This window comes from Anopheles gambiae, chromosome 2 (assembly GCF_943734735.2).
Source record: "Anopheles gambiae chromosome 2, idAnoGambNW_F1_1, whole genome shotgun sequence".
Classification (NCBI taxonomy): Eukaryota; Metazoa; Arthropoda; class Insecta; order Diptera; family Culicidae; genus Anopheles; species Anopheles gambiae.
This window is the reverse complement of record NC_064601.1, coordinates 26,622,585-26,638,360: the sequence shown is the minus strand read 5'-3', so window position 1 is coordinate 26,638,360 and position 15,776 is coordinate 26,622,585. Positions and strand designations below refer to the sequence as shown.

The following is a 15,776-nucleotide window of genomic DNA, read 5'->3' as shown; positions in this document are numbered from 1 at the left end:
CACATTTTAATTTTGGACCTTGCCAAACGGTTCAAGTTAGCATTAGTTTTGTAACTTCGGTTGCCGGACCAGGAAAGATTCGCGTGTTGTTCCTTAGCTGATACTGACATGACACAGGTACAGCTCTTGAATTCGAATTTTTGCAGTATTATTTGTTAGACCCGTATGAGTTGGGGATCAATTCCAGGATCGGTATGGTTTGAGCAACAGTTCCAATAGCATTATGGATTCTGATCCAGGCTCAGTATGTGTTCAAGATATGTCCTAGCATCGGTATCGGTGAAGGATCATTCCCAAGACTGATATCGGTACTCGAGTCAGGACCAGTACAGGTTCAGGATAAATTGTAAGACCTATATGGGGTTTGGTTCCATTTATTTTGATGTGACTCTTGGATTTAAAAGGCACACATCCCTGAAATTAGATTGCGTTTTTGTCTAACCGTGGCTTAGTAACTAGTCACTTAAAATCCAAAGAGTTTCAATGTTGAAGTAAGCGTTTTCAATTGGAGAGATGTTCTGACCAATATATGTTAAAAGGAGACTGAATTCTCCCTTCGTCGCTTCGCTCCTCGTAACTTTACCAAAACAAAACCGAAACATTAATTGTTCGATGTGAACAAACCCATTTGCAGTGAATGTAAGCAGCATTACCCGCAAACGACCCTTTTCTTTCTTTATTTAAAACACTGCCTTTCGAATCCCTTCACACCACAGATCCACTAGATGATCGTGATCGGTCGCAAACCTATTCACCCTTTCTCTCTTATACGACCAGTAGTTGGTGGTGTGTTGGTACTGTAAAGTTGTACATAGGCAATGGGAGTACCAGCTTGAACCACTGCGGGATGTGAATGAAGACAGTCAAACCATCCGAACAGCAGACAGCCGTTGGGATATTGGAGACGTAGGACATAAAAGAAAGAAAGAAAACAAAAAGGGAAAGCAATGGCCAGGGACCTTAATTGGGTCAGCGTAAACATTGCCGTCAGTACGCCGAGGCGCTGTACAACGGCGGGAGCCAATTTACTTCCCCATGGATGCATATGCTCTTTGCCGTACTGAGTTGATTGAGCTGATTTAGTTTGCATCCAGCAAATTACTCTCACCCTCCACCGCCTCTCATTCCTTTTCCCCGTTTAAGGTCTTCGTGTTGTTCCCGTTTAACTTAATTTTCCACAAAAACCGTCTACCCCTTTAGCTGACCACCGGTGGGGATTTGTTTGACTTTGGTAAACAAAGTGTCCCATCGGTAAATGAATTGGACACACGCAACATTCATCAAACATTGTATCCTGCGTGACAAATCAGAGTTCAACCGAAACCGTGAGCAAAACCGGATTGCTCTTTCCCAATCTATACGATCGGGTTTATAGCTTGGATATTATAGCCAATTCCAATTTAGTTATTGAAAGGCAAGCTTTAGAGCAAAAAAAAAGGCACGAAGCGCAGCATCACATCCCTTCTACCTTTCGAGATGAATTTGGTGCCACAAACACCGATGCACGAGGGAGGGGGGGCTGATTGCCTTTTGCGCATTGGAAAGTCCACGTCCATATGTAACCGCGTGAAACCGGTTTCATGAATTCAAACCGTACCCACTCCGGTGGCAACAACTCAACATCGGTGTCGAGAGTGGGGTGCTTTCAACATCGGCACCACATTGAATGGTTACGAGATGTGCCTACTGCCCGTGCTGATGATATTTCTCAGCCTGCGATACTCTAGTGAAGTAGAGCCGTCTACGCTCCTCGCGATCAATAGCCATCCGAAGAAAATGATAAATTGAATCTTATGATAATAACGATGTATATACTTCACGCAATACGTTTACTGTTCTGCTACTATCATGTTCTTATAAAGATGTGCTATCTGAAAAGAAGATTGACAACGGTTTTCAACCCTGTTGGAGATTGGAGCCTAAACCTGTTGGAGAACGGGACCCTACACGAAAGGACAGCAGCCGCCAGGGACCGACACATCCTGGAGCACTATTCTTTACCGAACCATATAACAATTGAGAGCTACTAAATTGTGCTACACTCTACTTTTTCGCAGTTTTTTATTTATTTATTTATTTATTATTATTTTTTTTTTTAAACAGATCGTGACCAATTCTCAAGCTATACATTTCAACATTTTGTTTTCTGTTTTCTTATGCGATTTACAGAGTTTTCTAGGGATTCTCAGAGTTTTTAGGGGTTGCGGGACACTTCATTGACTCTTTCTTGTGGGAAGTGAACTTCACATTGTGGGAATTGGACTCTATGGCACCCTTTTTAAACATACGCGAATTCAAAATTCCTATTGTATTTGTCCTACAAGGATGCTATGGAGTCCAATTCCCACTACATTAAGTTCATTTCACGTAAGAAGGAGTCAATAAAGTGTCCCATAGCTATGAGCACTCCTGGAAACCCTGTATGAAAATTTTCTACAAAAAAACACCTTTTTTCAACATTCAATGGTAGCCTAAGAAATCCGGTGACTCTTGTTGTTCATTAAAACTAATGTATGTGCTTGTGCTACATTCGTTAGCATAATCATAGGTGTATATCCAATTATTTGAATTCCTGCCACAGTGCGGCCAAAATATTGCAGATAAAAAAAACATGATGTTATTGTTTACATCGGAATCGATACTCGGAAAAGTAAATATTCAAAACTTGTAAATCTAATTAGAGTTTGACAATATTGAAAAAAAAAATAAAAACAGCGACAAAGTTGAGTGTAGCATCAATTTGGTGAGCCACTGTAGGACTCTCAACGCAACTCAACGCAAATGATCTACCCTACCATTGCTCCCAAACAAAATATGCTGAACATAGAAAAAAAGCACACACACATACAATTTGATTTCATGCACTCACAAACGTACCAACCGTTCATCTGTAGGAGCTAATTTATGATGGTGTGCAAACACACTGACCCATCGGATCGCTTCCTCTTCCCGGTTCGGTTGTCTCGGCACAAAATGGATACACGTTTCGGATCACCCACCACCCCTATAACAAGGGGTGAGTCATATTTGGCGAAAACCGGTCGCTATGGTGACTGCCCAGAGATGGAGCCGAGCGGCGAGCGTGTTGCTGTGTTCCGGTATTTATTTTTTGCACCTATTCTTTGTCTACGCTTCCGCGTGTGTGACGCGCATAAGGTGAGCAGATAAGGCATACTGCAAACACTACGGTGAGTTGCGATTGACTGACCCATGGGACAGGAGGGGGCATTGTAAAGCAGCTCAGTGTAACTATTACGGCGTGCCAAACACATCTTATCACTACTACACGATTGCAATTACACTCTGTTTGGCTTAGACACTTTTTTTGCGGCGCGTTCGTGTCTTCCTTCCGCAGCATCGTTGGAGCAGCCGACGAGTGCGCAGGCGAAAGTATACTATCTCCCCCAGAAACACAACCGTCGCCAACAGCATCAACGCACTGCACAGATAGAAGCCGCCAGAAATTTGGTTCCACCGCAGGCTGGCCGGTTCCGGGTCTTCCTTCGCATTGGTCCAGTAGCGATTGTCGCGGTACTCCTCCGACCAGTGGTGCACCAGGCCGGCGGCATGCATGCGCAGTATCCACCCATCGAACGGTCGCTGCAGGGCGGTCGATTTGGGATAGTGGAATCCCAGGTTGTACATGAAGCCGGTGTCCTTGCCCACGTATACCACACCGTCCTTGCCGCGGCGCTTCACGTAGTAGGCGATGCAGTCGAGCGGGCTGACCATGACACCGCCCAGCCGATCCTGGGACAGCTCGTAAAACAGATCATCCCAATCCCGCTGATCGTTCGGTACCAGCTTGATGCGACTGTGCAAGGAGAGAAGCGCGTTAGATTAATGGCGGGTCGGGTCTGACTGAGTGGCCTGCCTACCTGGCGGGTATCGAGGGATTGTCTCTGTAGAATTGCAGCGACGCACGGAACATGTTGTAGTACAGGCCGGCCCGGTTGATCGCCTCGAGCGTGTTCAAATCGGACGCGAGCGACGCGGACGACTGGAGCCGCTGGAACAGGCCCGCCTGGAAGAGCGTCCGTATGACGAGCGCGTTCAGGATGAAACCGATGAGGAACAGACGCGTACTGTCCAGCCGCAACCATCCGATGGCACCGCCCATCAGCAGCACCCACAGCTGGTACAGCGGATGCTGGAGCGCCGGTTCGCGCGCGAGACGACGGTTGACCGTGACCAGCGCCAGCGCGACCAGCGCGAACGCTGCGTACCCGAGCGCAATGCAAAGCCACGCGTCGGCCGCGAACGGTTGGAACAGCTTCTCGAACGAGGTGTACGGACGCTTAGGCGGTATGCCCATGATCATCTGCGTCATGTGGTTCGGTACGCCCATCCGCAGGTACGTGTGGCGGTTGAGCGAAAAGCCGAGACTGCCGAAGCCAAAGTCCGCCCCCCGGCGCTGCAGCAACCCGACCAGCCCAGTACTGTTCGCGGCGTACAGTATGCCCCACTTTACGCCATCCGTTGGCCGCACGTACCGGAAGGTGAAGTTGAGCCGGGCGGCAAGCGTGGCGACGATGTGCACCTCAAGCCCGTATTGCACGGTGCGATTGCCCACGGTACGACTCATGGAGAACGGACGCACCTCCACCGTGCCAACGGTCAGGGAGCATCCGTGCAGGTTCGTCATTCGGTTCGGGAACCAGCCCGCCAAACGATACCAAGTACCGTTGTTGTTCGCATACCGACCGATCTCGTACGGTGCTGCGTTGCCGCACTGTCCTTCCCCATACGGATCGTACGAGTAGGCCGCCAGTTCACCGCGATTATCTGCTTCCCCACTCGCTAAGACGACCACGACGACGACGTTGATGATCTGCCGGTTCCACAGCTCCCTCATCACGGCACGAAGCTGCCCACGATCGGCAAGCTGTTCGATGACGATCGTGTACAGCCCGTCGAAATGGTATGCTCCGCTGTCCAAACCATGCTGCAACCAGCTGCAAAGTGCATCATAGTCTAGCATCAACAGCACGCTATAGTGAACGGATCGACGCTTTACGGCGGGTGCGAGCAGATCAGCAAAGGACACGATCATCCAGTCGGCATTGCGGCACAGCGCGTCGTCGATGAGTTCGCCCTGCCAGGGTGTAAGCTGCCGCTGGGTGTCGTTGCCATTCCAGCTGCGAAAATGCACTTCCAACGCAAGGGCACGGTAGTGAGCACGAAGTATCGGGGCAAGGAAGCGTGTGTTCGTGGATTCGCTTTGAAGGAACTCCGGTGGCATTTCCTCTTCACAGCGCTCCACGTTGCAACCGTCGGCGAAGGTGCACCACAGCATGAGGCAAAACAGCAGCATTGCGATTCTAGCGGATAGATAAACACTTTTGCCTTCTATGCGAAGCGATCGGTGTACTTATACCCTTTTCTGATACGCGTGCGTCTCTCTGCAAACGGTTAGTATTTACTGTTAGTACTCTCTGCAAACGGTTAGTTAGTCATTACTGGACCAAGAATTAGAAAAAAATCAATTACATGCGCGCTCCCTATTTCATCCAATTACATATTTACCTTCCTAATGTTCTACCCATTGCTACGCAATGGATTTAGTGTGCGAGGTGGTACTGTCCGGGAGTAGGTTGCTCGCTTGCCTTCCGCCACTTCCGGGCCCATCCCAGCTCGGCGACAAACACACACACGGCCAGCAGGTGCATCGTGCCGCACAGATAGAACGCACCGGAAAGGTGGCTCCACGCCAGGCTGGCCGGTTCGGGATCTGCCTTCGCGTTCGACCAGTACCGGCCGTCCTCAAACGCCCGGGCCCACTGATCGACCAGTCCGGCCGAGTGATACGCCAGCACGCGGGCACTGAACGGCGCCTGCAGTGCGGTGGTTTGCGGGTAGAAGAAGGCCGTATTGTACGTAATGCCGTTGTGTTTGCCGACGTACACCAGACCCCGATTGCCGTACTGCTGCACGTAGTACTTGATGCAGTCGAGCGGTAATGTTACCACAAAGTCACTGCCGGGCTGGGACAGCTGGTACAGCAGCTCTTCCCAGTTCTCGTTATCGTGCAGTGTACGACAAATGCGCCTGCCGTACAGAGAAGAAAACATAGTTACCATTGCACACACAATCACACACTGCTTATGGGGCGTTGCCGTACCTGGGACCGACCAGTGGGTTGTCGTTGAAGAACAGGGTAATCGTTTTATGCATAATGTACGTCTTGCCCGCCCGGTTGATCTGCTCGAGCGTGTCCAGCTCCGACGCCAGGCTGGCGGACGCCTGCAGCCGCTCAAACATGGCCGCATGATAGAGCGTCCGCACGACCAGCATGTTGAGGACGAGGCTGACGACAAACAGGCGCGTGCTGTCCATGCGCAACGCACCGCACGGACCACCCATCGTCAGCACCCAGACCGTGTAGCACGGATGGCGCAATCGGTCGGCCACCAGCCGCCACCCGATGCCGAACAGTGCCCAGGCCAGCGTGCTGATGCCGGCCAGCCCGAGCACCACGCACAGCCAGGTCTGCCGGCTGAACGGTTTGATCAGCTTCTCCACCGAGCTGTCCGGTCGCTTGGGCGGGATGGCCATCGCCAACTGGCCGAAGCGGCTCGCAATGCCCGGCCGCAGATGCTGCACCCGGGACAGACTGATGCCAATGCTGCCGAGCCCGAAATCGACCTCGCCCCGCTGTATCCAGCCCATCAGTCCGGTGCTGTTGACGGCACGGGCAAAGCCCCACCGGGTGCTACCGTTCGAGATGCGATACTCTGGCGTAAAGTTGAACCTGCGCGACAAATCGTCCACCTGCGACACCTCGATGCCTTTGTGCGTGGTACTACCACCGGGCCCATCGCGCTCGATGATCGAGCAAGGTATGATATGGATCGTACCGATCACGAGCGGGCAGCCGTTAAAATTGTCCGTTCGCTTCGCGTACCACCGGACCAGTTCGGTCCACGTACCGTTCGCGTACTGGCCGACGGCGTACGGTTCCACGCTGCCACACCGGTGCTCGCGGTAAGGATCATAAGTGTAGGCTACGTACCGTTCTTCATCCTCGTTCGCACGCTTCTCGCTCACAATGACGACCACATTGAGCAGCCGGTAACTCCACAGCCTTTCCATGACGTCGTGCAGCTTTGGCCGCCGCTGTTCGATAACGATCGTGTACAGTCCATCGAACTGGTAGGCCCCCGGTGTCATTCCATCTAGCAGCGTGCACAGCGAGCGATAGTCGGCGACAAGAAACACACCGTAGTAGGCGGGACGTCTCTCCGCTGCCGGTAAATCGTCGAACGATACGGCCAACCAATCGTGCCCGGTGCGCATTAGCCCGTCGATAAGATCCTGCTGCTGGTGGGACGGGTTCGAATGGCCTCCATTCTGCACGCGAACAGCGACGAAACCTTCCGGCAAACGGTAATGTGTTTGCACGATTGGGGTAAGCAACGATGCCTGTTGGGTTACCGTAGCAGGATTAGGATTGCCGGATGGTTTGGCGTTCAGAAGATGTGCGGCTACTTCAGGTACGCTCAGCACCAGTAAATGCATGATAGCGATGATGATTGCAGATCCCATTTCGATAACTACCTCCAGTCGACTGATATACTAGTTTTAATGATACGATACATGATGCTACTTCTGTTAACGACGACACAATTAATTGGGCTATCAATAAACGGTCTACTTTGATTCGTGTTTGCTTTGCCAACCACTTGGTGGAACTGGTGTAAAGTTGTGAAGTTGTGATTGTTTGCACATAAATTTCTAACCCCCGTTCAGGGGTTCATATTTGCGGTGCAATTTGCTAGTTGTGCATATGCGCTATTATCGCGTGCTGCAACTGGACCACGGCGCGCGATTCATACATATTTCATTTCCTACGGCTCATTATTCGCTCTCCCACCAGTACCAGCGAGGATAGGGCGAGCAGGCACGCCCACAGATAGAATCCACCGGACAGATGCGACCACTGCAGGCTGATCGGTTCCGGGTGCTGCTTGGCGTTGTTCCAGTACCGCGTGTCGCGGAACTGTTCCCGCCAGATGGGAACCAGCCCGGCCGCCTGGTACCGGCCGATGATCGCACTGAACGGTTCCGTCAGCGGGGAAGCTTTCGGATACACGAAGCCCGGATTGTAGTTGATGCTGGTGTGGCTGCTCACGTAGACCAGACCGCGCTGGCCGACGTTTTTCACGTAGTACTCGATCGCATCGAGCGGTATCACAAACACACCGTTCAGCCTGTAGTGCGAAATGTTGTACAGTAGGTGACCGCTAACTGGATGTGTTTTAACTGGAGTGCTTTTTAACTGGAGGTTCGCTAACTGGAGTTACTCTCAGTTAACGAACACTTAAACGTCAAAACATGAAACATCCGGAATCTCATGAAGAGAAATTTATTGCAAATGTGCATTTTTCAAGCAACTTTAGGGTCTTTTGCATACGTTTGCTATTAATTTATGTTATTACACGAATTACTATACTTTATATCAACATAAATGAAAAAAAAGTTTGGTATGTTTATTCCAGTCAACGCCAATCAAAACAATCAATCCATAGAAACGTCACTCCAGTTAGCGAACATTGTTCGTTAACTGGAGCATGTTTACCTCTCAGTTATCGGTCACCTACTGTACATCACCTCGTCCCAGTCCTTGGTTTCGTCCCAAAGGATGCGTATTCTGTGTGGTGTGCAAAAGTAAGAGTAGATATGTTAGAAAAGAGAAGCAAATAAAATGCACCAGTCAAGCACACGTACCTGTCATGCACCAGCGGATTGTCCTTGTAGTAGAACGATGTCGTAACGTACATGTAGTACAGCATGTGCGCGGCATTTATCTGCTGGAAGGTGTTCAGATCACTGCCCAGCGTGGTCGTCGCCTGCAGCCGCTCAAACATCGCCGAATGGTACATCGTGCGTATGACAAGCGCGTTCAGCACAAAGCCCGCCAGGAACAGCCGGATGCTGGTCTGGCGGACGGGACGCGACGGTCCACCCATCAGCATCACCCACACATTGTACGCCGGATTGCGAAAGTGTTCTACCGTGGTGACCAGGCGCGAGTCAAACACCAGCACGGTCAGCAGTAGGTAGCCCGCATAGCACAACGCAATGCACAGCCAAGCCTCGAGCGTGAACGGTGCGAACAGTTTCTCCAGCCACGTGAACGGTCGCGCCGGCGGTGCAGCCATGCTGAGCTGCGTGATGAAGCTGGGCAAGCCCACGGTCAGATACCGATTGCGGTACTCGTTGTATCCCATGCAGCCGAAGCCGAACGCCACCTCGTTGCGCTGTATCATGCCCATCATGCCGGTACTGTTGGCCGCCCGTATGATGCCCCACTTCACCGTACCGGCCGGGCTGCGGTAGTCGATCGTGAAGTTGAACCAGCGCGCAACGTTCTCCACAATCGACACTTCCATGCCGTAGCGGATCGTAGCGTTCCCCTCCCGCCGTACCATCGAGTACGGTTTGGCCGCGAACGTACCCACCGACAGGCTGCAGCCGTGAAAGTTCTCCATCTTGTTCCGGTACCAACGGTGCAAGCTTTGCCACCGGCCGGCCACAAATTGATCCAGCAGCAGCGGTTCCAGTAGTTCACATTTGCCCTCGCGGTACGGATCGTAGCTGTAGGCACGGTAGCTGTCCGTGTCCGTTGCAGCTTCCTGCACTATCAAAGCCACGTTGACTATTCGAAGCTGCCAGAGGATGGCCACTAGCTGCACCATGTGGTCCGTTTCGTATGCGGCATTTATCACCAACAGGCAACGCCCGGTTGGGTCGTAATCCGTGTAGTTTAAGGTTTGCAAAATCTTCCCCATTGCATCGTACCCGTCGGCGAAGAACACATTGTAGAACGAAGCGTACGGGTTGGTGACGATCGGCAACCGGCCACTCACCGTACCGATCAGCCAGCCACTGTTTTCGCGCATCAGTTCGTTCATTTCAAACAGCTCGCGTGTGGTGGTGGTGGTGCCATTCTCACTACTCTCAGCACGAAAGTTAACAGGAAAGGTGGGATATTTAAAATGCTGCTTCAGTGGCGCTTGCAGATGCTCCGTTGCGCTTACAGCGCCGACCAGCGGAATAAGCTTGCCAGCACTGCAGTAGCAATGCTGTGCCACCATGGCTAGGGTAAGCAGTGTTACGAACAGCTTCATTAGCGTTGCTTTTGTACGATGAAACCCGTGCACCGAAAGCCGCATGCACTGGAAAAAAACTGTTGCAGGCAAACCGTTCGAAGCCGTGTGTTTTATCGTCCTTTAGCTAGAGTCGTAATGTGCAAAGTGGAATGCCAACAAACGACCAAGACACACACGATATAGTATCGTATTATCGTAATAACACACTCATCAAATATTCACTCTCCAGCTAAATATGCTTGCTCGCACGATTAACCTTCGATACGGCAAACTCGCCGACAAACGCAACGGTCGCCGCTAGCAAACCGAGCGCCCACAGGTAGAACCCGCCCGCTACCTGCTGGAGCTGCAGCGGCGTCGGCACCACACCGTCCTGCTGCTCGTAGTTCGTCGCACCGTTCGGATTGTTGCGGTACTCGGCCCTCCAGTGCAGAATGAAGCCGCCGGCCTGCAGCCGGTGCAGCAACCGGTCGAACGGTTGCTGCAGCGCCGTCCGCCGCGGGAAATGGAACGCAACGTAGTAGCTGATGGCGGTGTGCTCGCTCACGTACACCATGGCGCCCTTCTGCTGCTGGCCGCGATGCTTCACGTAGTACGCTATGCTTTCTAGCGACAGCGGGATCACACCCTTCAGCCGGTGCTGCGAAATGTTGTACATCACCTCGTCCCAGTCGATGTTTTCGTTCGCGATGGTTCGAATGCTGCAAAACGGAAGACGAAAAAAAAAAATACAATTCACTGCTGTAATTCTGTGCGTCCTTAGCAGTCGGCTCCTACCTGCCATTCACTTCCGGATTGTCGGCGTAGAACCGTACCGTCGCTCTGAACATGTAGTAGCTCAGGCCCGCCTTATTGATGTCCTGGTAGGTGTGCAGATTGGCTGCCATCAGATCGTTCGACTTGAGCCGCTGAAACAACGCCGACTGGTAGAGGTTGCGCACGATCAGCGCATTCAGCACCAGGCTGATGACGTAGAGCCGAGTACTGTGCCGGTGCACTTCCCGACCCGGTCCACCCATCAGGATCGTCCAGAAGGTGTAGTACAGGCCGGGTATGCGTTCCCGGCGCGGTCGATGCTTCCCGCGGAACAGTACCACGTACAGGCACAGGATGGTGGTGTACCCGGCCGCCACCAGCAGCCACGCGGACGGCCGCAATGGGAGAAACAGCTTCTCCAGGGCCGTGTACGGTAGCCGGGGCGGTATGGTCATCGAAAGCTGCGACACGATGCTGGGCACGCTGGAGCGCAGATAGAGGTCCCGCTCGATGCTGCGACCGACGGAGCCGAACCCGACGTCCGCCTCGTTACGCTGCAACATGCCCATCTGGCCGGTGCTGTTGTGCGGCAACAGTATGCCCCAACGCGTGTTGTTTGGCGGCGGCGTGTACACGATGCTGACGTTCAGCTTCGCCGCAATGTGGTTGAATATTTTCACCTCCAGCCCGGAGTAGCGGGTCTCGTTGCCGACGGTTCGCACCATGACGAAGGGTTTGCTTTCGAACGTTGCCACCTTGAGGGGACATTGGTTGAAATTTGGAAGTCCGCGGTTAAACCAACCGCCCGCCAACCGGCGCCATCCAGCGTCTGTATACCGGTCGATCAGTTTCACCCGCACTTTACCACATTTCCCATACGCGTACGGTTCGTATCCGTACGCACGGAACCTCGCTGTATCGTTTGAGCGGCTCACTATAAGCACAACATGTACGATTCGATTTTTCCAAACAATTTCAAACACATCCCGCACGCCTGTTGCCTCCCGTGCAAGTTGCTCCGTGACGATGAAAATGTACCGCCCACTGGGATAGAAACAATCGTACTCCAGGCTGGCGAGTAACGTTTGCAACGAGCGTACCGTTGCCGCTATGAACACGTTCTGCAAACGGGTGCGGCACCGCATGCATCGCAGCGAGCTGCGAAAGACCGCCACCATCCAATCGCTATGGGCCAGCACGATCGCGTGCAGTGCATCGAGCTGAGTGGACTGATTCGTTACGTACACTGGGCTGTCTAGCCAAAATACGACCGGGATGTTGGTGTCCTTGAAATGGTGGGCAATCGGAACCGTTAGGTGATGGTACTTGTTCCGGTGATGGTGTGAAACCGGTACCATGGCACACAAGCTGGTCGCAATGCAGCAGAGGAATACCATTAAAAGTACTTTCATGGTGCACGGTTACGGTTACAGTGAGCCAGCAACAATCTGGTGTGCGGAACCTTTGCCCGGGATGGTGTGGGACAAAAACTGGTAATTTGAGCTTATATTTACATACCAATCAAAGGCTGACGGTGGTGGAAAAAGTGTATACTCGGGAGTTGGTGTGAGTAATCGTGTTTGCAACTTTGTAGTGGCTCACCGAATCTTGTGGCGCTTGTAATAATTTAATAAAATTGCATGGTTGATTTTCAAGCTAATTATAATGTACCGACCATAAGCAACCGCAACCTTTCTTTCGCCAGAATTTCTAACCAACGAACAGTATTATCTTTGAATGGATCGATTATTTCGCTCGTAATTTATTCATTTCATGAGAGCGATGCAGTAAGAAAAAGGCATTTTGTTTCCGGTTCCGGATCTCCCCTCGCTCTCTCTCTATCTCTCTCGCTTCTGCTTCATTGTATTAGTTACGGGTGAACTTAATGTTACGCCAAAATAATGCGCGTGTGCTTCGAAAATCGCGAAACCGAATGTGCATGAGGTGTGTGTGTGCCTTGGGTGTGATGGAAAGGGGGGGGGGGGTGTTAGAACACGACAGTGAGAAGAGACGATTTGGTTATTTGGTTGAGAAAGATGAGAAATGACAGTGTAAAGCGTACGCAAAACTAAAAAGAAAAACGGTAGTAAGTAAGGCCGATGAACCCGGCTTAGAACGGACGTCCCATTCCGCGGCCCATCGGTGGCTGCGGTGCTTCACCGGCGCCCGATTTGGGGCTTTTGATCGTTTCGTCCACGGACAGGATCATGCACGTGGCCTCACAGGCAGCCGTCAGTGCGTTGATCTTGATGACCGACGGTTCCCACACGAACGCCTCAAAGTTGTCGGCAATGTGTTCCTTCATAATGTCCACACCGTACCATTGGCAACCTGGGACAGTGGGGGCAATGGGCACAATGGGAAAAGGAATTGAGATTAAAATAAACCAACCAAGGCATATCGAATACCTAGAAGACCAGTCCCACATACCTTGTGCGTGTTTCTGGCGCAGTTTGTTGAGAATGTTGGTTGCATCGAAGCCCGCATTGTCGCACAGCTGACGGGGGATGATTTCCAGCGCCTTGGCCATGGCACCTATCAGCAGCTGCTCCTTGCCGGCAATTGTGCGCGAATAGTTGCGTAGCATTTTCGACAGCTCCATCTCAATTGCACCACCGCCTGGGAAAGAGAAAAAAGGGAAATAGACAACATTGAAGCACTCCTTCCTCATCGTGTACAACCCCGCTCGCCAGCAAACTTACCGGCCACAACGGAATCGTTGCGAATCGTGCGCCGCACAATCATGATTGCATCGTGCAGCGAACGTTCCGTCTCTTCCAGAAACTGTTCCGCACCGCCGCGCAGTATGATCGTGCACGTTTTCGCGTTCGGGCAGCCCTGGAACAGGTTGAACCGCTCGCTACCGATCTGCCGCTCCTCGAAGTGTGCGCACGTGCCCAGCACCTTGTCGCTGATGTCCTGTACCGTCGTCATGACCGCGCCACCGCACGCCTTGAGCGTGCGCTTCAGGTCCTCCTCCGGTACGCGCCCGGCACAGAACATGTCCCGGTCGGCGAAGTACTGTGTCGCCACGTCGCCGATCGGCAGCTTGGACAGCACAACCTGCGCACCGGACTGGTGGATTTTGGCCAGCTTGTCGTACAGTATCTGCCACTCGGCGTCCACCACCTTCTGGTACTCGGCCACATTGTCTACGCGCACCTCGGCATTGTCCCGCTCCGCCTTCAGCTCGAGCTCAATGTTCAGCAGCGCAATCTTCACGTTGTCGTAGCTCTTGGGCTGCATCTCGAACCCGGCGTACGCGAACGTCTTCTTGAAGGCGACACCCTCCACCAGCATCGAGTCCTCGAGCGCACCGCCCGTCACCTTCTTGATGCCGATCATGTTCAGCGGCAGCAGCACGTCCAGCGTCGTGACCGAGTCGACCACCATCTTCGAGAAGAACTCCTTCTGCTGGTGGATGAGCTTCGAGTTGAGCGCGGTCGCGGCGCACTTCTCCAGCAGCGCCCGGTGCTTCTCGGTGTCGTGCTTTTCGATCTTGAACGCCAGCTCGTTGATTTGCGCCACGCACAGGTTCAGCGCTTTGCGTACCGCTTTGATGATGATGCGCGGATGCACGCCCTCCTCCACGAACGGCTTCAGCTGCTTCAGGAACTCGCCGGCCAGCAGCACCACACTCGTGGTACCGTCGCCCACCTCCGCGTCCTGCGATTTGGCAATGTCGACGAGCGTCTTGGCCGCCGGGTGCACGATGTCCAGCAGCTTCATGATTGTCGCACCGTCGTTGGAAATCGTGGCCTTACCCTTGCTGTCCACGATCAGCTTGTCCATACCGCGGGGGCCGAGTGTCGTCCGCACCGCATCGACAATCGACTGGCAGGCATTGATGTTCGACACTAGCTGAGGCTTGCCCTGCGAGGTATCGGTGCCCTCCTTCAGCAGAATGATTTGCGGTTGCTGCAAGCAAATAGCACGATGGAAAGAATGTATCATCCAAGAAGCCGGGTGGTGGTGAATCATGGCGAACGTTTCTGTGTGGGTGTGTGGGTTGCATGTACGTGTGTGTGTGTGTGTGTGTGTGTGTGTGTGTCGTCATGTGCCGTATGCTTGCGGGAGCAATGTTCTCGAGCCATTTGCTACAGCAAGCGCACGAATGAATCTTTTAGGACGCTCTACTAACGAAAAACAACACACTTTTTACCGTCTAGCAGATTATTTGCCCGTTTTACACTCTAAAGCCGCCGGAAAACCCGTATAAGGAAGAGTTTACAAAGAAAAGCGTGCTCGCGAACATGCCGGTAAACAAATGGTAACCATTTCACCCCTACCAACGCTCGCCGGTGCCATAAACGGATCGTAACGTGCAATACTTACCATATTGGAAGGGAATGAGTCGATACTGCACTGAAACGAACGTTAATATCCTATTTTTCCAGAATATTTTATTCCGAAAGTTGGGGCAAAAGTCCTCGCCTAGGTAAACGTGATCGCAGACGGAATGACAGCGGTGAAACGGTAGCTGTCAAAGTGGGCGAGCGAAATGTGGCGGATTTCGCCCGGACGGTGCATGATTAGGGTGCTTCTACACTGCGGCGAAAGAGCGTACTTGTTGCGTGAGAAAATGCGCAACCATTTCTCAACCGTTTCTTTATTTATTTTGTTCTCCTTCTCTTTCGGACAAATGTAACTTCAATCGAGATTTACAACTCAGTAAAATGGATAGAGAGCGTGCTTTCTTTCAGTAATTCCTAGAAAGTACATATCTTCTCAATATATTTTGATGCACGGCATTAAAGTAAAAATATGAAATAGATAAGCTGCAGGAATACAACACATTTTGGCAATTTTTTCTTCATCCAATTTTATGCAAAATAAGCTAAAATTTCTTATTTAATAAAGTTTAAAAGCGATCGTTCCCGATTCCGTCTTGTACCGCATGGCACTGTA

General features: G+C 52.0%; 4 protein-coding genes across 7 annotated transcripts; all 4 read right to left on the bottom strand.

Moving 5' to 3' along the window:
• Positions 1–2,047: 2,047 nt before the first annotated feature.
• Positions 2,048–7,837, bottom strand: LOC4577193 (uncharacterized). Of its 3 annotated transcripts, none has more exons than XM_061646748.1 (3): positions 5,527–5,667; positions 3,879–5,402; positions 2,048–3,814 (listed from the first exon to the last, which is right to left on the bottom strand). In XM_061646748.1, exons 2-3 carry the CDS (start codon positions 5,312–5,314, stop codon positions 3,313–3,315), a joined length of 1,938 nt encoding a protein of 645 aa, XP_061502732.1. In that variant the 5' UTR covers positions 5,315–5,402; positions 5,527–5,667; the 3' UTR covers positions 2,048–3,312. The 3 variants fall into 3 exon arrangements, with proteins under 3 accessions (XP_061502732.1, XP_061502733.1, XP_001237436.4); XM_061646749.1 differs by lacking the exon at positions 2,048–3,814 and adding an exon at positions 6,122–7,837 and having other exon boundaries at positions 5,285–5,402; positions 5,527–6,048; XM_001237435.4 differs by lacking the exon at positions 2,048–3,814 and adding an exon at positions 6,122–7,837 and having other exon boundaries at positions 5,359–6,048.
• Positions 7,838–7,840: 3 nt separating this feature from the next.
• On the bottom strand, positions 7,841–10,182 carry LOC11175478 (uncharacterized). Its single transcript, XM_061646752.1, has 3 exons — positions 8,728–10,182; positions 8,597–8,650; positions 7,841–8,243 (listed from the first exon to the last, which is right to left on the bottom strand). Exons 1-3 carry the CDS (start codon positions 10,173–10,175, stop codon positions 7,841–7,843), a joined length of 1,905 nt encoding a protein of 634 aa, XP_061502736.1. The 5' UTR covers positions 10,176–10,182.
• A 17-nt stretch (positions 10,183–10,199) lies between these two features.
• LOC11176026 (uncharacterized) lies at positions 10,200–12,280 on the bottom strand. The gene is made up of 2 exons (XM_003436185.2): positions 10,890–12,280; positions 10,200–10,813 (listed from the first exon to the last, which is right to left on the bottom strand). The coding sequence occupies exons 1-2, from the start codon at positions 12,278–12,280 to the stop codon at positions 10,342–10,344; spliced, it is 1,863 nt and encodes a 620-aa protein (XP_003436233.2). The 3' UTR covers positions 10,200–10,341.
• A 315-nt stretch (positions 12,281–12,595) lies between these two features.
• On the bottom strand, positions 12,596–15,774 carry LOC1273205 (T-complex protein 1 subunit eta). 2 transcript variants are annotated; one of them, XM_312160.6, is made up of 4 exons: positions 15,204–15,774; positions 13,571–14,786; positions 13,299–13,487; positions 12,596–13,199 (listed from the first exon to the last, which is right to left on the bottom strand). In XM_312160.6, the coding sequence occupies exons 1-4, from the start codon at positions 15,204–15,206 to the stop codon at positions 12,979–12,981; spliced, it is 1,629 nt and encodes a 542-aa protein (XP_312160.4). In that variant the 5' UTR covers positions 15,207–15,774; the 3' UTR covers positions 12,596–12,978. The 2 variants fall into 2 exon arrangements, with proteins under 2 accessions (XP_312160.4, XP_061502735.1); XM_061646751.1 differs by having other exon boundaries at positions 12,596–13,487; positions 15,204–15,355.
• Between the last annotated feature and the right edge of the window lie 2 nt (positions 15,775–15,776).